The sequence below is a fragment of the Ilyonectria robusta genome (assembly GCF_021365365.1).
Source record: "Ilyonectria robusta strain PMI_751 chromosome Unknown BGZ61scaffold_35, whole genome shotgun sequence".
Classification (NCBI taxonomy): Eukaryota; Fungi; Ascomycota; class Sordariomycetes; order Hypocreales; family Nectriaceae; genus Ilyonectria; species Ilyonectria robusta.
In genome coordinates, this window is record NW_025764469.1 from 139,307 (window position 1) to 166,837 (window position 27,531).

The 27,531-nt window shown below is 50.7% G+C and overlaps 10 protein-coding genes across 10 annotated transcripts; 7 read left to right on the top strand and 3 right to left on the bottom strand.

The window, feature by feature from the left end:
- Positions 1-1,165: 1,165 nt before the first annotated feature.
- BGZ61DRAFT_368776 (pyridoxal phosphate-dependent transferase) lies at positions 1,166-2,746 on the top strand (the record flags this gene model as incomplete). The annotated part of the gene is made up of 5 exons (XM_046241915.1): positions 1,166-1,309; positions 1,369-1,477; positions 1,534-1,797; positions 1,868-2,021; positions 2,080-2,746. 5 exons carry the CDS (start codon positions 1,166-1,168, stop codon positions 2,744-2,746), a joined length of 1,338 nt encoding a protein of 445 aa, XP_046096355.1.
- A 2,255-nt stretch (positions 2,747-5,001) lies between these two features.
- BGZ61DRAFT_368975 (GPI anchored protein) lies at positions 5,002-6,367 on the top strand (the record flags this gene model as incomplete). Its single annotated transcript, XM_046241926.1, has 2 exons — positions 5,002-5,909; positions 6,067-6,367. 2 exons carry the CDS (start codon positions 5,002-5,004, stop codon positions 6,365-6,367), a joined length of 1,209 nt encoding a protein of 402 aa, XP_046096356.1.
- Positions 6,368-8,749: 2,382 nt separating this feature from the next.
- On the top strand, positions 8,750-11,125 carry BGZ61DRAFT_510270 (caib baif family enzyme). Its single transcript, XM_046252054.1, has 6 exons — positions 8,750-9,281; positions 9,346-9,644; positions 9,821-9,903; positions 10,005-10,196; positions 10,258-10,558; positions 10,621-11,125. Exons 1-6 carry the CDS (start codon positions 9,025-9,027, stop codon positions 11,043-11,045), a joined length of 1,557 nt encoding a protein of 518 aa, XP_046096357.1. The 5' UTR covers positions 8,750-9,024; the 3' UTR covers positions 11,046-11,125.
- Positions 11,126-12,688: 1,563 nt separating this feature from the next.
- On the bottom strand, positions 12,689-13,762 carry BGZ61DRAFT_287018 (uncharacterized protein; the record flags this gene model as incomplete). The annotated part of the gene is made up of 2 exons (XM_046238528.1): positions 12,689-13,036; positions 13,304-13,762. Coding segments are annotated over 2 exons (807 nt in total), but the record flags the coding sequence as incomplete, so codon positions are not given.
- A 40-nt stretch (positions 13,763-13,802) lies between these two features.
- On the bottom strand, positions 13,803-14,056 carry BGZ61DRAFT_463561 (uncharacterized protein). The gene is made up of 2 exons (XM_046247411.1): positions 13,871-14,056; positions 13,803-13,837 (listed from the first exon to the last, which is right to left on the bottom strand). Exons 1-2 carry the CDS (start codon positions 14,020-14,022, stop codon positions 13,813-13,815), a joined length of 177 nt encoding a protein of 58 aa, XP_046096359.1. The 5' UTR covers positions 14,023-14,056; the 3' UTR covers positions 13,803-13,812.
- A 952-nt stretch (positions 14,057-15,008) lies between these two features.
- BGZ61DRAFT_485276 (uncharacterized protein) lies at positions 15,009-15,542 on the top strand (the record flags this gene model as incomplete). The annotated part of the gene is made up of 1 exon (XM_046249691.1): positions 15,009-15,542. The coding sequence occupies one exon, from the start codon at positions 15,009-15,011 to the stop codon at positions 15,540-15,542; it is 534 nt and encodes a 177-aa protein (XP_046096360.1).
- A 504-nt stretch (positions 15,543-16,046) lies between these two features.
- On the top strand, positions 16,047-17,354 carry BGZ61DRAFT_485277 (uncharacterized protein; the record flags this gene model as incomplete). The annotated part of the gene is made up of 1 exon (XM_046249692.1): positions 16,047-17,354. The coding sequence occupies one exon, from the start codon at positions 16,047-16,049 to the stop codon at positions 17,352-17,354; it is 1,308 nt and encodes a 435-aa protein (XP_046096361.1).
- Positions 17,355-18,406: 1,052 nt separating this feature from the next.
- On the top strand, positions 18,407-19,277 carry BGZ61DRAFT_432462 (uncharacterized protein; the record flags this gene model as incomplete). Its single annotated transcript, XM_046243881.1, has 2 exons — positions 18,407-18,654; positions 18,912-19,277. Coding segments are annotated over exons 1-2 (531 nt in total), but the record flags the coding sequence as incomplete, so codon positions are not given.
- A 4,653-nt stretch (positions 19,278-23,930) lies between these two features.
- On the bottom strand, positions 23,931-25,746 carry BGZ61DRAFT_463569 (uncharacterized protein). The gene is made up of 5 exons (XM_046247412.1): positions 25,388-25,746; positions 25,276-25,312; positions 24,772-25,213; positions 24,650-24,714; positions 23,931-24,584 (listed from the first exon to the last, which is right to left on the bottom strand). Exons 1-5 carry the CDS (start codon positions 25,568-25,570, stop codon positions 24,151-24,153), a joined length of 1,161 nt encoding a protein of 386 aa, XP_046096363.1. The 5' UTR covers positions 25,571-25,746; the 3' UTR covers positions 23,931-24,150.
- A 425-nt stretch (positions 25,747-26,171) lies between these two features.
- BGZ61DRAFT_539569 (Alpha/beta hydrolase fold-1) lies at positions 26,172-27,036 on the top strand (the record flags this gene model as incomplete). The annotated part of the gene is made up of 2 exons (XM_046254801.1): positions 26,172-26,588; positions 26,692-27,036. The coding sequence occupies 2 exons, from the start codon at positions 26,172-26,174 to the stop codon at positions 27,034-27,036; spliced, it is 762 nt and encodes a 253-aa protein (XP_046096364.1).
- Between the last annotated feature and the right edge of the window lie 495 nt (positions 27,037-27,531).

Here is a 27,531-nt window from a genome sequence, read left to right on the forward strand (position 1 = left end):
AATACGCCGCTCTATACTATTCTCAAACTTATCTCCGCTGTACGGCTCGAAATGCCCCAACGTCGCCATAATAAACAGGAGCTTCTTGGACGCCTCCCCAAATGTTGCCACCTGCGTTGGTACGTCTATGGCGGTATGGTCCTCGGCAATAATCATCAACAACGGTGTAAGCAAGACGCGCTTCACGTACGCCCTCGGCTCGTTCTACAGCTTGAACAGACTTCGCAGCGTGATTCTGTTCTCCCATCTCGCTTCCCCAGCCAGCGGCGTCTGCGTGAAGAAGTTGTATGCGTCCGCTTCCGGGAGGATCACCTTCGAGGTCCCAATCTCGGCCTCGACGAGACCAGTCGCCACGACGGTTATAATTGCCCCCTCAGCACCGGCGGCTATCCGCGCCCGGTCTTCCATTAGGATAGGTCGATAGTTTTAAAGTACATAGATATCATGGCGGGAAGTCGACGTGATAAGACGCTATAGAAATAGATTGGATCATAATGGAGGCAAAGAACTAGTGCATGAAATTACGGGACCAGGAGTGCCATAAGATGGTGCTGGAAGTTTTCGCTGTGAGATCCGAGGGTCGGCAACCGTCGGAATGTCACCGCAGGAGTGCTCCATGACGTACCTTTCTTGAATATCACAGAGAAGACTAGCCTATGAATCATTCCTGTTTATCTCCTGAATCAGTAATGCCTCACTCTTGGTGACCGAGATGATGTATAATGTGGCAAAACACTTCTGGATTCAGTGGCCGACGAAGACTCAAGCTTATCATGTATTTTTATCCGGAAAGCGACAGCGAGGAGACGAAGTTTCATTTCCACGACACGTATTCGCTGTGAATTGCTGTTTCTGGCCTCCCCAATCGGGACGGGTGTAGAGTTATATTGGTGCACGCTAGCTTATCTCGAAGAAAGACAGACGATTTCACTGCATAGCCAGTTGATTCTCGTCACCAGATAAATGGCTAACATTCTATAAACTTTACAACGCCCATTTACTGATATAACTGCAACCTGTCGTCTCTTCAGTGACATCCATCAACCTTTCCAACCCAGTCTCAACTTTTCTCCGTTTAACATAATCTTGTCTGACAATGCCATCTGCCACCACCATGCCAGTCGATCGCGAAGGCCCAAGCCTTGCCTCAGCTGACAGCACAAAGATGGCACCATCAGAGGTCCAGCCCAATCAGATAGTCTTGTCCAAAGCTACGAAACATCTGCAAGACCTTCAGGCAAAATACGTTGTCGGCGGTTTTACACCGCTACCTGGCTTTATGGACAGAGGCAAAGGCGCTAAGCTCTGGGTTCGTCATCTGCAGTTCCCCATTTTGACGACTTGCCGTAGCTAAGTCACTTATCATAGGACGTTGACGGCAAAGAATACCTCGACTTTATCTGCATGTTCAGCGCCTGTAATCAAGGCCACTGCCACCCCAAGATCGTTTCAGCCTTGGTCAACCAGCTGAGCAAGGGTAGGTTGTGTCCCATCCACCGCTTAACCATGTGGTATCTAAGATCAGACTCCTAGCCTACATTATCAACACCTCGACGCACAATTCCCGCTGGCCCGTCTTCGCCGAGATGATGTGCAAGCGCTTCAAATACGACCATATTTCTCCCATGGTCACTGGTGCCGAAGGGGCGGACCTGGCGTGCAAAATCGCGAGACGTCATGCATATGAAAAGAGGGGGATTCCGTCAAATGAGGTCCTGATCCTGGCGGTTTCTGATAGCTATCACGGGCTTTCATCGGGTGTGTGGAATCTGCAAGATCCCAGCCCAGCAAGGACTGGTAAGTCCTAATTCATCTCGATTCAAAATATATCGAGGGGATATTTTGAGACGCTAACGTGGATCTGCAGCATATGGTCTTGATAGCACTCAACACACAAATGTGAACCCTTCAACTGGATCGTTGCTGCGGTATGGCCACGTGGACGATATGGCGAAATGTCTTGCAGAACACCATGCTCGCGTTGGCGCCGTCATCATGGAGTGTATCCGTAACACTGGAAAGTACGTGCACAGCCAGCCCTCTTGCCGAAACTCGCAGACTAATGAAATATCAATCTAGCACCTACGAGGAAGAGGTCACCTTCGCCCGCGGCGTCTATGATCTCTGCAAAAAATATGACATCCCCTTCATCGCCGATGAGGTGCGCATGGGCTCCTGCAAGACGGGCAAGTTCTTCTCTTTTAACCACCTGGGCCCCGACGTGCGCCCTGACATGATTGTCATCGGCAAGTCCATAACTGGTGGTGCCTACCCAGCATCCTTTGTCCTCGCCGATGCTCCTATGATGTTTGTTCTTGGCCCCTACGAGTCTGGTTCCACCTTCGCGCACACTCCCATGGCCTTGGCCGCTGCTGAGGCAGCGCTTTCCGTGCTCGATGAGGAAGATATGGCGAGGCGAGCGCAAGAGATTGGGGATAAGTTTATTCAACTGACGGACAATTGGAGGGCGCATCCCCATGTGGCCGATATCCAGGTCCGCGGGGCCGATTTCAGCATTCCAATCCGCGAGGATCCACAGCGCGGTGTCACAGCGAGAAGAATTGGTGGGCTGTGCTTGAGCAAGGGGCTTTTGCTGTACCCGCTTGAGGGCAGGCTGCGAATGAGCGTAAGTATGGTGATGTCGGACGAAGAATTGGATAAAGGATGCAAGATTATTAAGGAGGCATTGGATGAGGTTGCGGATTATCCTTATGTCATTCCGGGAGAGGTATGGGGCAAGGCGTAGTTAGATGGCGTATCGGATGCTATTTCTAGGTCTTGATAAGTACATATTAACCAATTCACCAAACAGAGTGTATTTCCTAACCATGGAGACCATTGCTTTTGAGTTATTGAGCTATTGAGCTATTGAAGCATGTCACATTCAAGATATAAGCCAGTATAATAGAATAAAATAGTCGAGCGCTTATTCCAGGCTGCATTGCATTGCTGATCTGACCGTACAAAAACATGTCTTAGCAGTCGTCAGGAAAGCTCGCCCACTACGCTGGTCGCGTCGGATCGCGTAGCGGTTTCTGACCGCGTCAATGTTCCTGCAGGCGGCCTGGACAGGCTGCTCTGTCGTGTCTGATAAATTGAAGGCAAAGGACGTCACTCTCTGGGTGTCAAATGTTGCATTACGTCGCCATCGAAGAGCGTGGTATTCATGGGGATCGGCGTTAACATATGAAGATCGGAGATATCCGTTGGTTCCAAACAACTAACTCTAATCTAACCGAGAGCAGCCTCTTCTAACTTCAATCCAACTGAAATATACTTGGCTAGATGTCAATCCAACTGCGGGGAGGGACTAGTTGAGTTGAATTGGTTGATTGCGCACTCTGAACTAGATACGTGGCCGAGTAAGACGGCGTGCTGGCAGGATATGGTGGTGCAGTGACCCTTATCATCGGTGAGGGCGCGTGCGGCGTCTCCTGTGGCGAAGACGTCGGTACCTAAGCTCCGGCAGCCGCTTCAATACATACGCTGCCGCTGCCAACTCGCTGGAGAACGGGCTCTGTTCCGGTCTCATGCCAGGGATAAAAGAAAACCGCTCAAGCCTCGGTCCTCCTCGCACCGACACAGGGATCTCAATGACCCAGCCGACTCCTACTATACCGTTCCGCGCTAAGCTGCTCACTGCGACGCGTACTGCCCAGCCCAGATCTGCTTGTCTCGCCTCCGCCTTGTCCTTGTCGACAACAACGGTTTGTACCCGTTCTGCCCAAGGTGCCAGTGTGAACGGATTGATCGTTTCTAATTCCTCCATCGGTATCTCATTGAGTGCCACTGCCATCTCGTAAAATGGCGAGCGGTTGTATCTTCTGAACTTTCGGATACGGGATGTAGCGTTGCGAAGTGGGTTGGTTGCTGGCAGGGTCCAAGGCAGACGGAGGTATTGGAGGGCGCGCAAGGCCCTCCAAACAACGACGCTAGTTGCAGAGGGTTTTCTCCCTGAAGGCAAGCTGCACGCCAGCCTCTGATTCCTTCTGAGGGGTTTTCCCTACTGTCATATCTTGACCATTTCTACTTGCTCGGTTACTGGGGGGTAGACTGCGTCAGCTCAGGCCAGACATCGCTGTTTCGGCTAAGAACGTACCGGAGCGGCAGATTGGCTACGCGACGCGCGCGATGAACCCTGGCTAGCCCCAATCTTGCATATACGGCCCCCTGAAGTAATATCTACCAACCTTGTGATGGAGGCAGCTGTTCTGCAAGTAGTTTAGATTCAAACTAATCGCCACCCACTATAACTGACAGAATCTTCCACGAATCATTAGTATCCTCTCTAGCAATATTCTTCGGCCTAAACTTGGGTCGGTGGCCATCATAATCTCCCAGATTGCCTCAGCACTGACAAGATGGCCGATTTTACCGGCACTAACCCCTGCTTGTGGCGTCTAGCTCGTATCACCAACCGCAGAATCCCTACTTGCCCCATCCGACGTGTTTCAGGTTTTGACGTCATTCACGATAGCTTGCTTTATATACCGATACTCCCTCGCTCTGTGGCTGTCCTTTTCGAATGCCAGTCAACAGTTGAAGTTCCCTCTTTGCACGAGGAATTTTGTCCACTCCTTTCGTTTCGCTATTATTACTGCTCGTTTTTGAACCGCACTCATTATCATCATGAAGGCGTCGCTCTCGTTTTCTCTTCTGGCCGTTCTTAGCCGTGTATGTGCTAGACGACATGCCTGCAGCCCTGACCTACACCAGTCTTATCGCCATGGCGATGGCCCTAGCGTTTACGATCTGAAGACCTCGGAGACTTCAGCACACAATCTTCCTGCCGGCCAGTCATCCACATTCTCTACAATTGTTTCCATTTCATCTTCTACCGCCACGCCGGTGCTAGCGCATATCAACTTGACGTCGCATTCATCCCAGGCATTGTCCACTGCTCCTCTGTCTTTAAATACCTCGTCAACCTCGGCATCGGTGATTTCCCAGTTCTCCACGCCATTGACACAGAACTTGTCATCAGTTGCATTCCCGACGACCATGGTATCGTCACTAGCGTCCAGCACCTCAGTCTCTGGCTCGGCCGCGCCGACCTCGACCGGCCCAGTTTTGGCACCCGCTTCATTCAACCACCCAGGGCTTCTCCAGACGGACAAAGATTTCGCTCGCATTCGATCTAAACTCGCCGCTGGAGAGGAACCGTGGACAACTGCCTGGAACAAGCTCCTGGAGAGCTCATACGCCTCCTCCTCGTACGTACCCAACCCAGTCGCGATTGTATACCGTGGATACGACGGGACGAACGCCGAAAACTATGGCCAGCTGTACGGCGATGTGGCCGCTGCGTATGTGCTTGCTATTCGGTGGGCCATAACCCAGGAAAGGGAGTTTGGCGACGCAGCCTTGCGCATCATGGATGCTTGGTCCTCAACCCTGACAGCCCTCTCTGGCACCGTGGATCTCTACCTCGCCGCAGGTATTTACGGTTATGAGTTCGCCCAGGCCGGAGAGATCATGCGCGACTACGAGGGCTGGTCCACAGAGAAGTTCCAGCAGTTCAAAGACATGATGACCAATGTCTTCTACAAACCTGTGGATGGATGGTTCACGGGACACGAGAACTGGGCATCTTATGCACCAGGGGTATACGCCAATTGGGACCTGAGCCTGATCGCCTCGGCCATGTCTATCGGTGTCTTGGCGGACGACCCAGCTATCTACAACCAAGGAATCAGTTGGTTCTATAATGGCACAGGCAACGGCCAGATTAACGAGGCGGTTCCTTTCACGCATTTTTATGACAACCAGCTTCTCGGCCAAACGATGGAGTCCGGACGGGATCAGGGACACAACACACTGAACATGGCGCTTTTGGGTGTTATTGGCCAGACTGCCTACAACCAAGGAAATGACTTGTTTGCCTACAATGGCAGTATTATCCTTGCAGCGTATGTCTCTATCTGTCTTGTATTCCCGCCTGCTCCAGATTACACTCTTCTACCTTCCCCTCTACTTCAATAATGAAGACAGGTCATTCAGTCGGTTACAGCCCTCTGGAAGGTTGTCAAATATGAATCAAATTCCCGACTTGCTAACATGAATTAGGTCTGAATATGTTGCCCGATATAATCTAGGCTACGATGTCCCTTACACTCCCTACGACAACGGATGGATCGACATGCCGACTATTAGTAACTCGAGCCGCGGGAGCATCAGGCCGAACTGGGAACTACTCTACAACCACTACGGTGTTCTCAAGAATGAGAATGTGACATGGACTAAGCAGTTCCGGGACCTGGTCGTCTCGGACAATGGAGGAGCCGAAGGAGGGTCGGGTGATTATGGCCCCAACAGCGGCGGATATGACCAACTTGGCTGGGGAACGCTGCTCTACACCTTGAAGTAGTCAGACTGAGCGATGCAAACAGTCGCCGTGTATGGATGCGCACCTACAGTCATTGGATCATCGGCCTTCTGGAAAGGTTTACAAGAAAAGCAAAAGCAATTGATCCTCAAGTGTGGCTGTGCGATTCATTTCCATTTTACATTCTATTTGTGTATTTTATTTAAGAATTAGATACCGAACATGGAGATCTCATCCCCTCTGTCCTTTACTTTATAGGGTTCTACACGTATTATTTGATGCCTTCGTACATCCTTCATCACTTCGAGTCAATAGCACTGTGAGTCAGTCCTATTAGTTACTAGGAGACTTCATACGGCCGATAAAATCCCAGGAGAGTTTTCAAAAGCTCCCCAAAAATCATTGGTAAATGCGATCCGCATGATCAGATCTAGAGACGGCAATTCCAGATTGCCTGAGGGAGCAGTCACGCCATAGATCTGGACTGTTATCCGGTTGAAGCAAGCATCCATATCTAGGAAGCTGGATGTTACCTTAACATTATCCCGTGACGGCCCGGATAAGATCATGTGCGGAGACGGAGATATTAGGACTGTCACTATTGGGGGAAAATGCGACCATGTTTTCATAGGGTTGGGCCTCTACTGCCTTGGGCAACTCACCATGAATGCAGGCTGGCGGTCCATTCCATTTCCATCCACGCAGCCTCTTGTAGAATGGATGGACGTCCATTTGGGCCCACCTTGGATGGAATGGATGGAAATGGACGCTAAGAGTGGGTCCATGGAATGGATGGACGTGGAAATGGAAATGCGTGGACGCTATAAAGGGACAGTACACGTGATCCTCCCACCCGTTGCCTCCCGGGCTTCTGCAAAGCTCATTTCAGCCAACAGATCAGTCCCTGGCACCTTGACCTCTTCAAGGAGCTTCTCTGTGCTCTTAATATAGCCTCCGCAAAGCCATGATCTCACCGTCTGTGTCATCCCGATCGTACTAGCGTCCAGCCTGGCCCGATCGTCTCGAACCATTCGACCGCATGTTGAGAAGAGCCTCTCAACATCAGCAGACATAAGAAGGACAGAGAGCACATCGAGAGCCATTTGTGACAGACGTGGATACTCCTCCCGTCTCTCATACCAATAGCTAATAGGATCTAGGATATTCTGGTCGGACTTGTGGACATCACGGAACCAATCGCTGTATTCGTCGCCAACAGCATGTGTAGAACTGCTAGCCACATCCTCGGCTTGCAACAAGGTAGTCATCGATGAAGGTGGCTGTAATAGAGTCAGGGCCTGACGAGATTCTTCACGATACTCGTCAAAGGGATTCCGATATATGCGCCGCTTCTTCGTGACCGGCTCGCTGTTGTTGGATTGCGCAGGAATGCTGAGTGCACTTGATGAGAAAGTAGTTCTTATTGTGATTGTTCTTGTTGCAATCGAAGGACCTTTAAGACCTTATATCTTCGAGTGGTCCCTTCTAGGACTTGAGTCCTAGAAAGTCCTACGATCAAGTCCTACGATCTAAGTTTTAGGACTTCAAACCTTAACTTTAATCCTGAAATTGAGGGGGAATCCTCAGTTCTTCCAACACCTTCTCAATACGAAGCAGATAGACCTGGTCGCATTGGGCATGGCTTGTCTAGACTATTTTCGATAGGCACAAAGTATAGTCCCCCGTGCAGAACAATGCCGTATATCGAATGTGAGACCTTCCCATATCGCATCAATTACTTGGTAGCCCACTACAACCGATCCTTCACTTGTTTACACATTGCTATCTAAATCTGAACTAGCCAACCAAATCGCCAGTTTCACCTGCAGGGAAGGGGAAGAAGGCTGATGAGAGTTGTTGATTCGCCGGAACAGCGACTCAATCTCCTCGTCGCAGCAGCGGAAATGGACGGCTCAGTAATGATTGATTTGGTACATAGCCCCCTATCATGGCAACTTGCCGGTTACGCTCATCGAAGCTCTACCGAGCAATGCACAGCGCCTCGAAATGAATCAGTCAAAACTCCTGTATCTCCCCCCATGCTAGGATGAGCCGTTCCTGATGACGCCGCCAAGGTCCGTATCGCAACCGTCCAGACTCGGGTATTCGGCAACGATGTGAGTGGGTATAGCAGAGCCATAGTTGCACTCACCCAGTAAATAAATGGCACAGCGATCGTTGCCTGTTGGAGGTTATGGGGTAGTGTTCCATGATTTTGTCACATTAGCCTAGCCAGTCCCGGTTAAGAGCTTGAAAATCAAGTAGCATTCCGAAGTGACGGAGCTCCCCGAAGCGCGGCCCGCGGCACATCGTTTTCGTGCCGGGATAGCGCCCTAACCCTCCCCTGATCCCCCACATTCCCCTTCCCTCAAATTGGGTCCCTGTGTGGGCCCCGATCGAAACTTTCCGCGGCCCGGCCACCTCATGGACATTGTCTGTAGCAACACCTTGCCGCAATCCGCGGGAGCTTCCAAATGCTCTCCATCACATGGTATCCAATGGATCCGGTAGGTCGGAATGGTACTCTGCTCTAACGAATGATTACCTATGAACATATACTATGAAGGGCGCGTACACATAGGACATACATAATATACATACGGGCCCCGAGAGAGGTAGTATAGAGGTCTCTGCACTCTAAGTCCATACTACGAGTTTAGTTCTTTGATCGCTATATTTCACTCTCTGCTCTCCACATCATGGGTTCTCAATACACTGTCCAGGCTGAAGCCAAGCATCTCCTCGAGCGTCTCTTGAACGATCCCAAACTTTATGTCAATCCCGAGGTAAAGGCAGCGGCGGAAAGGGTCGAGTTTACTGGATACGCCAACCCGTGGCTCCCGGTTCCTGTCAAGTTCAGCGAATCCATCTCGACCATCTCAGCGTTTGTTGGCGCAAGCGCTGCTGCTGTGGCAGAGGACCGCTATGGAATCAAGCAGGGTATCAGAGTGAACACGTAAGACACCTTTACCGAAATACTATCAACGGGACGAGCTGACATGACCTATCCGGCGGCACAGTGATCATGCCTCCGTTTTCCTCTTCGGGTTCTTCCTGCCAAACATCGATGGCAAGGTAGTTATGGCAGCATCGAAGGTCGTTGCGGACAACATAGGAGAGGCGGATAAAAACGACCTTTTCAAGCCGATCCACAGAGCCAGTACGAACCAATACAGGACGAAAGACGGACGGTATTATCATACACACGGATCAATGAATGCGAAAACCCTCATGAGGATGTTCAACATTCCCGAGCAGGATGTCACTGTCGAGGAGGCCAAAAAAATATATGCAGACAAGGTAGCTCAGTATGATGCCTGTGAGGGAACGATCATGTGACTTTCATACTTTATGAATAGTCTCACTTTATGAATATTGTGTAAATAGCTTAAGTCAGAGCTTTCCTTAGGAATCTCTTTCTCTCCTTGTAAACAATCATTTTGCCCAAGTCGCACTCGACCTCGTTCGTGCTCTTGTACCGTCACAATGCCCAAGGGCTCGACCACCTCGAGAACGAGGTCCATCGTCAGGCAGGAACTATTTGTTATACACCAGAAGAGTTCTTCAACACAGAACATGTAAGCGGATACTTGTTGCGTCGGGTACCCTCGTGGTCATCACCGATCCTTCGCCGCCTCTTGGGATGACCTGCTTGTGCTAATCGGCTTTCATATTTCAGGGCAAGATTGCAGCTCAAGAACCCATCGCCGGCGTTGAAGAATTGCCAGCACCTCAAAAGCCTTGGCCATACCCGACCCATGAGTCCGATTTTCGACCTCTCGATGGCATCCGGGTAGTCGACCTGTCTCGTGCCGTTGCAGCTCCCACAGTCTCCAAAGTCTTGGCTGCCCTTGGCGCAGATGTCATCAAGGTCTCCTGTCTTTTCGCTTCCCGATACGGGCATGACGTTGGTGGACGTCAATGCCGGAAAGCGGGACGTCAGTATCGACTTGAAGACGGAAGAGGGCAAGGCACTTTTCCGCACGATCATCAGAGACGCGGACGTTCTTGTCGACGGCTACCGACCTCATGCCATTGAGAAGTTGGGTTTTGCCTCAAAGTCACTGCGAGACCTCAATCCCTCTCTGATCTACGTCCGAGAAGACTGCTACGGTTACAACGGTCCGTGGGCTCACCGCTCTGGCTGGCAGCAGATTGCTGATTGTACCGTCGGTCTTGCGATGATGACGGGTGAATTCCTGGGTCTGAATGAACCCATTCAGCCGCTCCTTCGTAAGCACATCAGACCCCCATGAGAGTAGACCGTTGTCCGCTGACAAAATTCATTTCAATAGCGAATGCGGACTACCAGACTGGCGTCCTAGGTGCGGGCTTGGTCATCCAAGCTTTGATGAAACGCACCAAAGCGCCTGTCACTTTCGATATCGACCTGTCTTTGTGTCATTACAACATCTGGTTGTACCGCGCGGGGCCCTACGCCTCGGAGCAACAGGCTTCTATCCGTGCCCTTCACCCCAACTTCAAGCCTCGTCACACTACTGACCTACCGGAAATTGCTGGCATGTTGATGGAATCTCTGAAGACAGCTCGACCGGGCCTCTTCGAAAACCCGGATTTCTATGAACAGATCTCGGGAAAGGAGTGGGGCGACACGCGCCCCATCAATGTTATCGGCGCTCCTTTCAAGCTCACAAAATCCACTGTGGGCTTCTTGGTTCCCTCTGGAAGACGCGGCTGGTCCAACGACAACCCTACTTGAATTACCACTGTCGTGTGAGATTGACATTTGAGCCCTTGTCACAAATGCCTAGGATCTTACTCACTCGTTGTTGGGCGCGGAAATACAGCTTGGTTCCCGAGTGTTCCTGGCTACGAATATGTATGTCAACAATCTGATGTGCTGATAAAAAGGTGCTCGAGACAAGCTGCACGGCCTTTCCGTCGACCAACTTAGCATGAGGATACTGTTTTTTGAATCACAAGTCTGGCAAGATTCTAGCGGAACCACTGTGTCTCGGTGACGGTACCTATCTTGCATGCAGATATCCCGTATCAGGATTCTGTAATCGTCCGGAGACGGTCGCCCGTAATTTTGCAGAATGCAGGCAAAGGCAATCAATCGCGGAAGCCTTAGCCGGAAAAATCTAGCTGGGTTTACCGGAAGAGATGGTTAAACGACGTCCTTGTAATGACAGCGCAATGGACGTACGTTCTTGAGAGTTTCCGCCCCTGGTGGGATGGAATTCACACCCAGGGCATCTACTTCAACACTAGACAAGGTGATCTACGCACTGAACCTCGGCTGTGGGAAGCACCAATCATACGTCGTGTGCCCTATACAGCGACTATAATATTGAACTTTATAATATCAAACAGGGGAAGGCGCACGTCCGCCGGGGGAAGTTGGAAGTTGGAAGCTGGGCGTGGTGGGCAAGTTGGCGGCTCCCTTGCGCTGAGTAGCCTTTCGGTACAAAGCTTGTGGGTTGTTGCACGTGTTGAGAAGAGGGCGCGGTTTTAAGTGGTCGGCTTTGGGTGGGTGGATGAAGAGACTTGGCCAATAGGGCGCGTGTGTGTGTTACCTTTATTTTGCGTAGCCAATAAGACGTACGCAGCAGGCTTTGAGGAGCAGGCACCATTTTGAGTGGCACGATTTGAAGAGCTTAATGCGGAACTAAGAGACCTAGTGAATAGGGTGAGGGTGAATAATTGAGACAGGGATCAGGGGACTGAGACTAGCAGAGACCAATCAGACGCCATACCAAAGAGGGAAAATTGTCAATTTGAGTATAAGAAGCTGGCATGCCAAGATGTCCTGGTGTTGAGATCATTGGACTTTATCACTCGCACTGGTGTTGAAACCACACTCTTATTTCCCTCACATATCAATCTGTAAGTTTTCCAAACCCATTACAACAGCCCAGAATACCACACACTATCACTATACTATGCTACTTATAGTCTCTTTGTCGGATGCCTCTTGTTCCTGCCACCTGGTTCGATAGTTGATGACCTCATATTAGGACGAACGGAGGATCGGAGTGTGGCAGATATGTTAGGTGATGGAGAGTCCTCGTTTTCCTTCGCTTCACCTTCTTCATGGTTATCATTTTCATCAGAGTCTACGGACGTTAAAGGGGAGACCGGCGACCCTGCAATGATTGGAGATGTTGCGGTAGTTACAGTAGACCTCCTGAGTCTCTTGGGGGCGGGGTTGTTCGAACTTGACTGAGACGATGGAGATGCGGAGATTGCGGGCCTTTTGTTCTGAGATGGAGTAACGGGTTGTTGGGATGGGCCTCCCTGCGGCAATTGTGATGATTGTGACCGTGACTGTTGCACCTGTGAAGATTTCTTTGAGGGAGACTTGAACATAGACCTCGCTGCTGCGAATCCGCCAGCTTGGGATGGGCCAGGTTCGGTTTTGGAGGGGGAGACTGTGTTAGCGGCAGGTGCAGGTGGGGTGCTCTTGTCCGGAAATGTCCAAGAGTCGGGAACGACAATGAAAACATAGTCCTTCTCATCAGCCGTAGGGGCAGCTACCATAAGACTATGGTCAAGCAGGCCAACAATCCTGCCGACGCAGTTGAAGGGCACACCTGGAACAAACTGTGTATCTTTCCTATCTGCCATCTTCTTGCAGAGGAGAGAGAATGGCAAAGCGCGAATAGGAAAGAGAATAAAAACTTGAAAGGGGTGGAAGCCTTTGAAAGGGCTCTTTGATGGCTGACCCGGCGTGATGTAGGTACAGCACTGGATAAATGCACAGCATCTCAGCTGCGCATCATCCAACAGCGGGACAGAGTCCTTGATCAAGTGGGTTTGACCTGTCCCGAGAACCTGCCCGGTCAAAGAAACAATCGGTTGGATAAGTGGAAAGCCCTCACCATTGCAAAGAGTTCGTGGGTCAATGCTGATAGCTACATTAGTGGCAAGCGCGATAGTCGAACTCGAGCTAAGGGGAAATGATAAGTCTGCTTACGCTTGGTATCCAAAGTCGCGTATGAGAACAACTGGAACCTTGTACACTTCGCCGTCACCATCTTCATCGCTGAAAACAGCAGGCTCCCGTAGCACCCACTCCAGTGCGTAGGGGTGTACTTTGCCAGTGAAATGGAACCACTGATTCTGCCACTCCGAATCAACAATCTGCTGGTTATAGACAGAGAGGTTGAGACTAAAGTAGATCGGTAGTGGATCAGGGGATCGGTACCCTTCAGGACGCAGCACAGAATATTCAGGCAGTGTCATATAGGGAGGGGGTGGAAGAAAAACTCTGCCAAGAGCTTCAACATTAAGGCTCTTTATAAGTTGTTCGTCTGATGTAGGAAACCGCGTTGGGGTATCCAGCTGACCAAAAAAGAACATGGTCATATCACTACCAAGGTTTTTCGGAGAGTCATGAGGCATGGGCGGAGGGGGATGGCCGCTAAGAGTGGAAGTTGAGGTAGAAGTTGAGGTAGAAGTTGATGAAGACATGATATATTGAACTAGTAAATGTTTCGATAAAAATGGGAGAGCAGTTAAGACTACGACTTTGTAAGAGAGAGAGAGAGAGAGAGAGTAATTGTAAGATAAGCCTGTAAGATTGGCATGCAAATGTATAGAACAAAGAAGAAACACATCTGATATTTACGATCGATCAAATGATATAGTATATACAATGCACAGATTGATACGACTTGGTAAAGATACTGTATTTCGTTGCGCAGAGAGGATGTGGCATCGCCGATCTCCATCCAACATTTTTAGCCAAGAGCTACTATCCCTGCCGATGTGGATACTCGCACAATTGAATTGATCAATTAAGATAGATGGTGAACAGATTTGCTTTTTCCATGAGTACAAAGGATTGGCCAAAACGTCAGCACATGTCGCCGATCGCGGTAAAGCACCTTGAGGTAAGAACCTTGATCCCTGCCAAGTGGATACTTGCACAGCGGAATTGATCAATCAACATAGCTGTTGAACAGAATCGCTTCTTCCACGATTACAAAGAATTGACTAAGATATTAATACATGAAAAAAAGAAGAAAAAAGCAAGTATGAGAGCTGGGCAGTATATGATAGGTAGATGAAATAACGTGGTGTGTATTATATCAATCACATAAGTGCCCATCGATGTTACCATTACAACGAAAGAGGGTGAAGGGATATTTTGATCTATTGGTATATCAATACTGCAGCGGCCATATGAATAAGAGGGTGGAGGAGTATGATGCCGTATTGGTCTACCGGTGTAATGGCATTCCGACTAGATAATGGGATGAATAATCAAGCCCGATGTTATTAATGTTATAAGAATAAGAGGGTGGAGGAGTATGATGCTCTATTGGTATACCGGTGTGATGATGCTCCGAGTAGATGATGGGATGAATAATCAAGTCTGATATTGGGATGAAATTGGAAGACTAAAGAAGACCATGGTGGGATAGACCTATCGTTTATTGGTAGGTGGGTCAAGACAATGACGATAGAGGATTTTATCATATAGTTTGATAGGTATAATAGTGATAAAGATGACGTGGGAGTATCGGGATAGAATCGGATCCAGAGCAGAGTAGGACCGGTTAGTGTGGGAGAATCGAAATCTGCCCCAGAATGTACCGATCACAAAACAGCATTGTGAATGGCATCAACCTTTATCGTTCATATTTATAATACTATTTGGCTTAATACACATGATTACACACCGTAAGAATATTCGTACATACACTATCTTGTAATGGATTCGTCATTTGGCAGCACACTCAGCAGTCTCGGGCTGAAGATGTACAATGATATCTTTGGTGCGGCAAACTCGAATACAAACGCAACACCAAGAGAATCACATTCTACTGTCCAACCAAGCATATCCGATAGCGTTCCGGATGTCCAGCCTGTGGGCGTGGGATTAAGGAGGTCACACTCTACTGTCCAACCGAGTACACCTGGTGATATTCCAGAAACCGTACCTCTAGTCCCGGCACTAGAGGGATCACAATCAACTGGCCAATCAAGCAAACCAGGCAATCACCAAGAATACCGATCAAGTGTAAATCAAATCGACAATGCGAATGCGCAAACACAGGCGGCAGGAAACTGGATGAGTCGGCCACCACCAGGGAGCACGACGCCGACACAAGTGCCTCCAAGAAAAAGAGGCAGACCGCGAGGTTCTCGTGTACCAAGGCGGAGAGATGTTGGAGAAGGAAATCGGGTGCAGGAACATCAGCCAAGTGCATACCAAGCCGACACCATCAATACTCAAATACAGTAATCTGAAAGCTGGATGAGTCGACCGCCGCCAAGGAGTACGACACCAATACAGGCGCCTCCAAGATCAAGAGGCAAACCGCGAACTTCTCGTGCATCAAGACGGAAAGATGCCCGGGAAAGAAACTGGAGGCAAAGGAGACAAATCCAACAGCAAAGACCACTGGTTGCCATTGGGACCCAACATCACCCGCACAATGCACTGGGCATGCAGCAATGTATGAGCATTCTAAGCTTTTCAGATGTGGATCAACATGGCCAACAAGAACTTGGCGCCAAGCGTAAGGCTGACCAACGCGGACAAGAACAAAACAAAAGGCAAAATCGAAGACGGGTTGAGAGTAGCAACCTTGAAGAGCAAACCCAGGCATTCAAGAGAGCTATTAAGCATCTGGAAGATGAATTTACAGAGAAGGAGAGAATATCCTACACAAAGGATTGGCGTAAGCCGGTCCCCCGTGAGAGGAATATATCCACAGTCATGGACTTTTATCAAGCATTTCACAACATGGACACCCTACCCATACACACATGCATGATATGCTATCGGAAAATCAGCACCATGGAGATAAAAGAGCTTAGCTGGGAAGAGTGGACAAATAGCGCAGCGATGAATAGCTGCCGCACGTTTTCATGTCCAGATTGCTTCCCTATTGGCAAGGCTATACCGAGCTGCGAAAACTGTGCAATGAAGATCCGCGAATGCAATATGGCGCGGGGTGGGAACTTGCATCAAGCACTTGGTTGCGAGCATATGTACCCGGATGCTCTCTCAGACTTGACATTGGTTGAGGAGAAGCTGATCGCACTCAACACCCATTTCGGCTTCGTTGCAAGAATCAAAGTGACAAAAAGCACCAAACAGAGTACGGCATATGCACGGCATGTAAAGGGTCACATAACTGTGTTTCCAAACAGTGTTCAAGACTTGGTTACCACAGTACTACCACATCCGCTTCTACAATCTTTGGAGGATATCCATATATCCTGGCATGGGCCGCAGAGACCAGCCCCCAGCGATCTATCCAAGTTGCTCTCAGTCCGGAGAGGAGCTGTGGAACGGGCGTTGCTTTGGCTAAAAGAATTTAACCCCCACTATCGGCACATCCAAATCGACAAAGCCGAGTTGGATAGTTGGGGAGAGCCGGCGCATGGGGTTCCGAGCCAGATCTATGACAGGATAGAGAGAGATGAACCATCGGCATGGGAAGAAACGCGAACAGCGCACATTGTGCCCCCAGCAGAACGTGGAATGGATGACGCTGGGCCGCAGTCACTCGAACAGATTGTGGACGGGCTAGGCAGATCGTATGATGAGAATGATGTAAGTTACGACGAGGATCAGCAGCTCTATGACGAGCGCAGTAGGGAGGAGCTCGAGTATGAGGGCATGGGAAGCTTTCTTGATGAGATCCTTGCATCTGGTATGTTTCCACTGGATACAGCACCGCGAGCAACCGATGCCGATAAACTGCAATTTGCTATTGATACAATCAGAGGTGGACACACAAATGCGCAAGCACAGCCGCCCAACCAGCCGACTGGGAGCGCGCAGGATTCGCACCTTCAGCCATACATTCACATTTCAAGAGGCAATGAGTTTGCAGATATCAATGATCTCTGGTATCTTGCAAAAGCATTTCCAACACTATTCCCGTTCGGTTTCGGTGGGCCACGGTGTAAGGAAGAGATGGAATCGGAACTGTGGAAGAACAGTGTCCAGCTCACAGGGCATATCCGTGATAGAGACAGTATTGGAGAGGGTGGAGGGATGCGATTTCGCCAACACGTAATCTCGGACTTCACGCATGGATGAAGAAAGTGCTGCAACGACATGGTGGTCACTTTGCCAATCATCCGGCGTTTTCATTCCTAGTATTCAACATAGAGGTTCGGTCTAGGAATAGAGGAGTAAGTATGGTGAGCGTGCGACGGAACGATTTTCCTGAGGTTGAGAGGATCATTCAGTCGTTAACACCAGAGAGGCTGGCGAAGTACAAAAGGAGTTAGAGGCTGGCGGGAGCACCCGAGATGAAGATATCAAAAAGCTCCTGCGATACATCTCATACTTTGGCTACAAACAGGCCATGTCGCAGGAGTCGCGGCTAGCCATGCGCAGAAAGATTAAAGCGCTCATCATCAGATACGGTATACCGGCGATTTGGTTTACGCTGAACCCTAATGACATTACGAACCCGGTAAAACTACGTCTGGCGGCATACCGAAAGGAGGACAAGGCTGCCGCGGAAGCAACCTTGCTTCGGGCCCTTCAGGATAGGTATGAGAGAGTGAAGCTGGCGATAACCGACCCCATAAGCTCTGCCATCTTCTTCCACCGCGAAGTAGAGATGTTCTTTGAGCATTACGTCAAGGTTGGGGAGGAATCTGTGTTTGGTCAGATTGGACAGTATTTCGCCGCTGTCGAGACCAACGAACGCGGTGCTCTTCATGTCCATGGTTTGCTATGGCTCGAGGGGAACTTGGAGCTCGGAAACTTGATCGGTGCTCATGGAAACGGGGAGGATGATGAGAGTGCGGCGATGGAACGACAAGGAATCCTGAAATATGTCGATTCTGTCTTTACCGAGGTATGTGCATCCATATATCCACGTAACCAAAAGCCAACGTAGGTCGGAAGCTAAACTATTATCTAGGATCTGGACGAATCCGCTGCCTTTAGTGAGGAGAGCGAGACTAGGGTGGTTTACGACAACATATCCTACCTGATGACCGATGCAGGGCGCTTCTCTGAACAGTTTGACGATGAAGCCCACTTTTGCGCGGGCAGGGTCCAGATGCACGTCCATACCGCAACTTGTGTCAAATACTCTCACAACAACAACAAGGAGGGGGACAAGAAGCCCACGTGTCGATTCCATGCGCCTTGGAAGCTCTTTACAAAAAGCGAATTTGGCGCGGATGGTATACTTCGGCTCCAACGCTCACATCCCATGATCAACCGATGGAACAAGTCAATGGCGGTTGGGTTGCGGCACAATCACGACATCTCCTTCATCGGAACCCAAAGCAAGACAATGGCGCTGATATACTACTTGACAAACTACGCCACAAAAATCGAAGATCCGATCTGGAAGAGAGTGGCCATAGCAGCAGAGCTTGTCACATTTAGGGGCCATTTCCTAGACAACGCGACTTTCCCTTCTTCCTCAGACCACATCGCCGGCCCTATGACCACGATCCCGGTCCCCGGGACCCACAGGGCCCCGGCCCCTGTGCGTCGGCGACGGACTGCCGCCTCCGGCAGCAGCCGTCTTCATCATGTATAAGAGACGGGCTCTAGGCCCGTCCCTTAGCTAGAAATCAAGAGCTTTCATCATCATCATTGTGATCCTATCCATTCAGTGCGACAGAGCTCTTTCCGAGTATCAGCACAACCAGCGCCGTCGGGCTAGGTGCAACAACTGCAAACTACGAAGCCAAGGCAAATATAAACCGCCAGTATCTGATGAGAATCGCAAACAGAATATTCACCGAGAGGCCATTATCGCAGGTGGAGGTGATTGCGCACTTCTTGGATTACCCAACTGAGTTCTCGAGTACTAAACAATGGTCATATGTGAATATGACAATGATATACTGGGCAATACTCCGACGCTGGGAGCATCTCCAGCAATGCAGTAGCACTTTAGGCGACGACGATGATCGACCTATCGAGAACATAGGTGGCAATGGCAATGGCAACGGCAACGGCGCGGAAGCCAGCGCTGAGAGGGTCTTGGTGGGAAGCAATGGCCAGAAGCTACCATACATTGAAGCCTACCACCACCGTGGAGAGGTGCTGCAGACATTATGCTTCTATGACTACGTGTCGCTTGTTACATTACAAAAGAGGATAGATTCATCTCCCAAGGAGTTGGTGAAGATAGAATTTGAAATGGACTGGAAGCCGGGAAGGGACTGGATGCAAGTTCTAAGACCCCCGGGGAAGTATGCAGTGCCGTGCATTAACGGTTTTCTCGATATGGACTTTGATATTGATTCAAACACAGACAAATACCGCAGGTAAGCACAAGCCATGTAACAGTACAGATAAACAAAGAGCATGTACTGATATTAGTACTAGAGCTGCAGTACAGCACCTTGCACTCTTCGTACCATGGGAGAAGTTTATTACAGCAACGTCTGGTGACATCAACGAAATCTGGGAGCACTGGAGACGGCGACTTCCCAAAAGACTCCAGACTATCGCAGGCAACATCCAGCTCTTGAAGCGATCAGCGGAAGATGCGCGGCGAGATGCAAAGCAGTGGGCGGCTGCGGGGGACGACGCCGTTTTGGATGATATCGACGCTATGGGATATGATCTCCAAGATCCTACAGGCCCAGTAAAAGCATATCGCCCAGACCAGGTTGGCCAGCTTGGCCGATTGATTGAGACAGTACGAGGTGCTACAGCCCTTAACCAGGTGACCGCTGGTTCGGAGCATCTTTTGCATATGCTAGATCAGCTCCGCGAAGCTCAAGCAGATATCCCCGAATTTGCGGATGATGTCGAGACTGCCGCTTCCGCAGAGAACCCAGAGCAGTGCCAGCCAACCATGGTAGCCAGGAGCGAGCTCCCAACGCAACGTCAGCTTAGAGGAATTAAGAGCAAGCAGGATCAAGCTGACAAGGAAATTGTGAAAAGAATCCAAGGCACTGATGGAGCTCAGATTACGCAAATCACAGCTGCCGGCGCAGAAGCATCACTGAACCATACCTTCGCGGGCGCGGGAGAAGATATTATAGAAATGTCAGAAACAGACACCCGGAACACCCAAAGACCCAGTGCCAGGGTCGTCTTTGGACCGTCGACAACATTCCTCCATGCCGGTCGGGAGATTGCAAGGAAGTTTACGTTGAACGAGCGGCAGGAAATCGCCTTCCTTTTAGTGTGTCGCCATCTCGATACCATCCCGGACGAAGATGACAGCGATAACGTCAATAGCAGCAATGCCGAGAACAATCATAACGCACAACTGTGTGAGTTCCTAGGTGGAGAGGGCGGCACCGGGAAATCCAGGGTCATCGAGGCGTTGGCGGAATTGTTCGCCAGCAAAGGCATATCACACAGGCTGCTTATGACGGCAACATCGGGGGCCGCAGCAGCGCGGATCAACGGCGTGACTATTCACTTCGCCTGTGGGATGCAACCCAACGCATCCGGTAGCAATGCCGACGATGGCAGCACGGTAACCTACGTGGACGGTGATGCTCGAAGAAGATGGAGAGAAAAGTGGCTGCTCATCATTGACGAGGTGAGCATGTTGGGCCTCCAGACGCTCTCCGACATCAACAAGCGACTTTGCGCCTCCCGAGGATCGAATCAAGATTTTGGCGGCATCCCAGTGGTGCTACTATCAGGAGATTTCCACCAGTTCCGCCCAGTGCAAAACAAGTCGCTATTGACGCCATGGTCCGCCCTCAGGATTGCGGACGAAATGAGGGCGCACGCACTCTGGGCTCGATTTACCACCGTCGTTATGCTCACCGAACAGGTGCGCGCAGCGGGGGACCCGCAGCTGCAGCGGCTGCTGACTCGGATCCGGCAGGGGCAGCAAGACGAGTCCGACATGGAGCTTCTTAATAGCCGGTGCTTTCAGGAAGGCCGAGCCATACCATGGAGCAAGGGCATCACAGTAGTTACACCGCTCAATAGCACCAGGTGGTGCCTGAACATGGATGCCGTTTTGGCCTTCCAGAGGAACGAACAGAAGCCAGTCCGGATATTTCTATCCGAGCACCGTTGGGGCAAACCCAATACATTGCCGGTAACGGAGGAAGAAGCTACGCTTATGGCCAGCGTCGGGGATGACAGTAAGATCTGTGTGCCGGCCACATTCATGTTCGTGCCTGGTATGCCGGTTGTGGTGACCATGAATATAAACCCAGGCCTCAAGCTCGTGAATGGCGCCAAATACACAGCGCTAGAAGTTATACCAGACAGCAAAAGATTCCCAGGCTATCAACTCGCCCCGAATATCATCCTCCACTTTGGACCACCTGCCGGCATCATCCTGTCGTCCGAGTCAACCAAGAAGTTCGAATTTGATGAAATGCCACCAGGCACAATCCTGCTTACTCCAACGAGTGCCCAAATACCAATCGAAAAGAAGAAGAGGGTCAAGAAGAGGCCTTGGCAGAGGCATAATGTGAGCCGCCGAGGACTTCCCTGCACTGCGGCATTCGCATGCACCGATTACAAAATCCAAGGCGAAACCCTCCTCCAGATTGCGCTGGAGCTGCGAGGAACCGGGACAAAGCTGAATACCAAGACTGGACAACTCGAGCCACGAAAGTGCGACCCATATAGCCTGTATGTGCAGCTATCGCGGTGCACATCGCTGGATGGTATTATATTGCTGTCAAAGGCGCGTGTGGAGGATATAGTCGGGAATAAAATACCACAGGAAATGTTTGATGGCGAGGCTAGGCTGGAGCAATTGTGCGGGGGAACATTAAACGAGGCCCGGTTATCATTATTGCACCCAACCGCACAATACGAGCAATAATATAGTTTATAATTTAGATAGCGAATCCAAGGAACAGTCAAGTATGTATTGATAGATGATGGGTGTTTTGTTCCGATTCCATTGCCCCCGTCGTTCTGGCTCTTCTAAGCAGGGGACGATGACGTCCCCCCGCCCGGAACGTCCGGTTCGCGTTCGATGACGATGATGACGTCTGAAGCGGGGTTCTCAGCACCAGACATCCACCAAAGGCCCAACATCTCCGCCAAGTGGCTACCAGGTATTCCAAGAGGTATAAAGGAGATCAATAATGAGATTTCGAGAAAAACCAATCCACTGTTTCCTATATATATATTATATATTAAAAATCCGATCTAATAGAATAGATTTTACCTAACTCAAGCAGAAATAAGAACCTTACAAAATGCAAACGACGAGAGCAACGCCAGCATTATAAATTAAAAGCTCAAGTGAATCCCACGTGATTCTTAACAGAAAAATCCCAGCCAATGAAGACTTCTTTACACTTGATCTCGGGTGGGGGAGGGTGAATTCGAAGTTCATGCACATGTGGCAAATGGGAGTGCGTGGCAAATGGGAGTGGGAGGATTTGTGGCAAATGAGAGTGGGAGGATTGGACCAATTAGGAGGTGCAGTTGCGCCTCGCTTAATCGGGTAATTTTGCCCGGGGGGGGGGGCCAAATTTTGGGGTTGGAAATCCCAGAGCTTAAGAAGACCTTTCGTACCGAAAGGCATTCAGAGGCCAGGGACCAGGGTGTCAAGGGTCGGGCGCGAATAAGAAAGACCTTCCTAACGGAAGGCACCCTCATTATTGGGAAAACATTATTGGGAAAACTTATGGATTAATGTAGAGTCAGCCTTCGGCTGAACAATCGCCGTTGTCAAGCAAATCAGACCAGTCAGGCAGTTCAACCATCGGCCTTGAAATATGTATTCAGCCGAAAGCCAGAAGGAACAGTGTATTGTAGTAAAACTGTAATGCAGCAGAAGAATAATAAGTTGAATTGCTCGCCACCAGTGGATTTGGGACAATACATCTGTTAGATTGGATCATTTACAGAGCATCTGATCGGGTGGTCACGTGGTGACCACCCAGGGTCCGGCCGAGGGCTCGCCTAGCCTTTGCCGGGCCCTGCCTGAATAGGAAGGCGGTCAGGGAAGCCTATAACCCCTGACCAACGCAGAGATAGCCTACCGTAGAAACTCAGTTATCTCGCCCAAGTAGCGACCCCCATAAAAACAAAGGGCAACCAATGAAATCAGTTACTCATGGACACTTCTGCACATTTTTGCGGTTAACAGTGGAAATATGGAGATAAAGTGGAGGCGCTACTTGGGAGAGTTAACCGAGTTTATACGGTAGTGAGGAACATAGACAATACACGAGTGATCACGGGCTAAGTCAACTGAGTGCCACGCGAGCTTTCCGACACCTAGTACCCCCCTAACTTCGGAAGTTGGATTTTACCGCAGAGATAACTCGTACTTCAACGTCTCCCACACAACATTTACTCCTCATGGAAACTGAGCGATGTCTCATTCCAAGCTACAAAATGGGTTACCGTCGGATTTCTATAAAGCACCTGATTGTGGGTTGTTGTCGGGATGATGGATGTAGTTGTGGGGTACCTGCCATGCTATAGGCAAGTCGGGGGGCGTGGGTGTACTAGCTGACATAATCTTAGCACTAGCACCGTGTCGCATATCACCACCATCGTGCGACCGGATGTGAAACGCGACCCATACCTTGGGGTCGTGTATCCGGTTTCACATCCGGCTTGTCGCGTCAAGGACTCCGATCCTAAGACATGAGCTTAAATAGCTGTACCCGAACACATGGCTGTTCAATTTCTTTTGTTCTTTAGATAATTCTCATCAATTGACTGGTGCCATCAATGATCCCTGTGGAGCCAATTGTCTGACACACCGGACCGTGGCCGGCGATGAACGAATTGCGCTCGTCGCGTCGGAGGATCGCGCCAGTGGCCTCTTAACGCGTCAATCAATCACGCTAAACCTGCCCCCTGCCATCGCGTAGCCCTGTTCGACCGACTCGATCGATTTTTGATCGAACGCCAAGAAATTCGATTCGACATTCGTAAGACTTGTCATCGAATGAATCTATCGATTCGATTCCCATTTGTTCGATGTCTGACCCTGCCATTGGATCTCCATGTCCAGGTTGTTCTTATCCCTGATTCCACCATTCACGGGGAGTTCATCTCCCGAACCCGGATCACTACTATGGCCGATCTGTTTGGATACGGACTCCGACCTAGTGATAGCCTTGCGGGTGCGGTATTTGTCCTCTTCGGTTCCCAGTCGTTGGAAGTATCTGTCTCCCGATTTGCTACCTCCAGTTCCGCCGATGGTGATCAGCTCGGTCGGCCGCCAAGCTCTGCTGTTGCCGCTACCCTGCCCCGCCTTGCTGTTCGTCATGCTACCGAACTGGCTCGAGATTTTACCCATGAGCGGCCGCAACGTTGGCAGGCACCCGCTGATAACTCCGCAAGCTACCTCAACCACACACCACGTGCACGCCGTGGCAAGCGTCCCTTCTGGTGGTTAGAACCAACATGTCGAGGTTCATGCTCGTGTTCATCGGAAGACAGTCACTTACAAGTTGTGTCCCTCGTGTCGAATTGCATGATGGTGGTAAAGCGGTATATAGAAGAGAACAATACGCTAGAGGGATCTTAGCGAACTGAGGACAGGGAACCACAAGAGCAGGGCTAAACTCACAAACTGCCGAGCAAAAACATGAAGCACAGAGACAGCCTCTGTGCGAGGGTGACGTGCAACTTCCAGACCTGCCTGATAGGCATGCACAGGATTGCAACATCCGTGACGATATTCGGGATGGCATTACCAATAAAGGAACCCTTAAGGTCAATACAAGTGCCGTCAATCCACGGCAACCAAGCCTTACTGATGGGGTTGCACTGGAAGATGCAGACGGCGACGATGGCGATCCACCACGCGACGACGAGCGCAGCTATGATTGCTGCAGCAATCTTGAACCCGCGTGATGGGAAGATGCGCAGGTACATCTGGAGCACAGACAGTTTCACGAGCATCACTGTTGTGACGTATATGCACTCGAATGCGAGGAGGAGCTTGAAGAAGGTAACGAGCTCGTCTATCGGCAACGTGTCGGCGTGTCGGCCGAGCCCATGAGCGACCACTGCAGCAGTCGTGGTCAGTATGACGTCGGCACCGATTCATTGGTCCTGGGATCTAACTTACTAGCATAGTTGATTGCGCCAGAAATAAAAACGACTATCTACTCGTTGTTCTACGCGTCAGCTGCCGCTCGGGCGTTCAGTCAGGGAAGAATCTCCGAGCCGTCAACACATACCAGCGCAGCAACCATCATCCAGTCGTCAGAACCATAGCTTGCCCGGTTGAGATAACGAGCCCAGAAACGCAAGCCGACAAAGGCGGTGGCGAGGACGAGCAATGCCGTTGTAGTGCCATTCAGTTCCCCGGCTCTGTTGTCGTAGAGGCTCTCGCGAGTCTGGAGAACCGTCGCGACGCCCATCTTGACACGAACAGCTCACTTAAGGATAGAAGATTGAAGAAGCAGCTGTTATGACAGCCAAAAGTCCAGAAACGAAGACGAAGATGCTACATGGTTAACTTGCGTTTCGACGGGAAGATCATAGCATGTAAATACAAAAAGTCTTCCATTCAGTCGTAAGAACCCCGAAACATGTTCCATCGACCAGCCTGTGCCCCTTTCCCAGGCCCACCCCGCACCCACAATTCGCCAATTGCTTCACAACTGCGCCGTCCGAGCGTGGTTTCTGGTGCCAAACGCACTAACAACCTAATTCATTTCACTACAGAGGGCACTACTGCGGTCCCAACCTATCGGGTGCCTGTAGCTTGAGCCCGGCATGCCGACTTCCGCGCCGCAAGTTGCCGGGGACCTACAGACGCAGGACAGATCGTCCAGTTTTTGATTTGTCGCAGGCCATGACTCGGGAACCTGTGGGGCTTTAACGGCGTCTGCCGTTACCGCCACCCATCTTCATTCCCCATATATATTCCTGAACATGTTCTCTCTTATTGTCGATCCCCAGGACACTCACTATTCAACTCGAGACTCGTCACATTCGTCGCAACGCCACCCCCTCACCATGGCCACCACCAGCAATCCAACCATCGTCTTCGCGCCGGGCGCCTGGCATACGCCCGATTGCTTCGACGTCGTCCGCGACGCCCTCCACGCCCGCGGTTGGTCCACGGAGGCCGTCACCTACCCATCCGTCGCGGCCGAGCCGCCTACCAAGGGCCTCGCCGACGACGCCGCGGCGGTGCGGGCGGCGCTTCAGCGCCTCGCCGATGAGGGGACGACGATCGTGCTCGTCGTGCATTCGTACGGTGGGCTGGTTGGCGCCAATGCTGTCGAGGGCTTGGGCTACAAACAGCGGGCGAAGCAGGGCCAGAGTGGTGGCGTCATCATGTTTGTCTATCTGGCAGCTTTCGTGACGCCGCTGGGCAAGAGCATCAAGGACATGCTGGGTGGGCAGTTTTTGCCGTGGATGAAGTTTGACGTAAGGGTCCCTATCACCCTGATGAAACCATCCCCCCGGGGGGTTGTTATAGGTCACATTTGACATTGGAACAAGAGTTTTCCGCTGACTCGTGACTCTCAAGGGTAATTACGTCCACGCCGACACGCCTGAGGTCGTGTTCTATCACGACTTAGAACCGGAGGCTCAGAAAAAGGCCATTGTCGCGCTAAAGCACCAGTCGGCCTCGGTCTTCACTGACGCCGTCACATATGAGCCCTGGCACGACATCAACAGCATGTTCTTCTTCTGCGACGCCGACCAGGCTCTGCCGCTGCCGGTGCAGCAGGGAATGGCAGCTTTGCTCGGGCCGAATGCGGCCAGCTTTCACTCCAAGGGCAGCCACTCACCGTTCTTGTCGCAGGCCCAGGAGGTTGTCGATGGTTTAGAGTACGCCGCGAAGGTGGGTCAGGAGAAGATTAAGGCTTGAGATCGAGTCAGTGACAGGCCTGTGGCGGCCGTGTAGAGGAGGGCCGGCGGCGAGGGGGGGGGTGTGAAGGATGATGATCTTGACTCTTTTTCAGATTTGAGATCATAACGGGAATGTCCAACCCTTGGACCAAGTGCTTTTTACCGTGGTCAGAGAGGAATTCCGTCCAGTGCTTCTTCTTTTGTCTCTGGCAAGTGTCGAATAACACCTTTTTCGCATGTTTAGCCTTCCTTTCCAGGTCCGGGTCGCATTGGCCTACTCTTCGAGCGGTCCTCGCAGAGTTCCTCCACAGGTATAATACTTTCTTAACTCTGCGAGTTCCTGCGTCCACCACTGTTTCGCGTACGGCGAAGGCTCTGCAAGCGGTGTGTGGGTGCGTACAGCCCCATCCACCAAGGAGATGAGGGCGTTATGGAATTCTTCAATGTTGCTGGGAGGTGGGAGCCACTTAGTCCCTTCTTGGACTGTTCTGATTTCCTAACCGCGAGGCCGGTG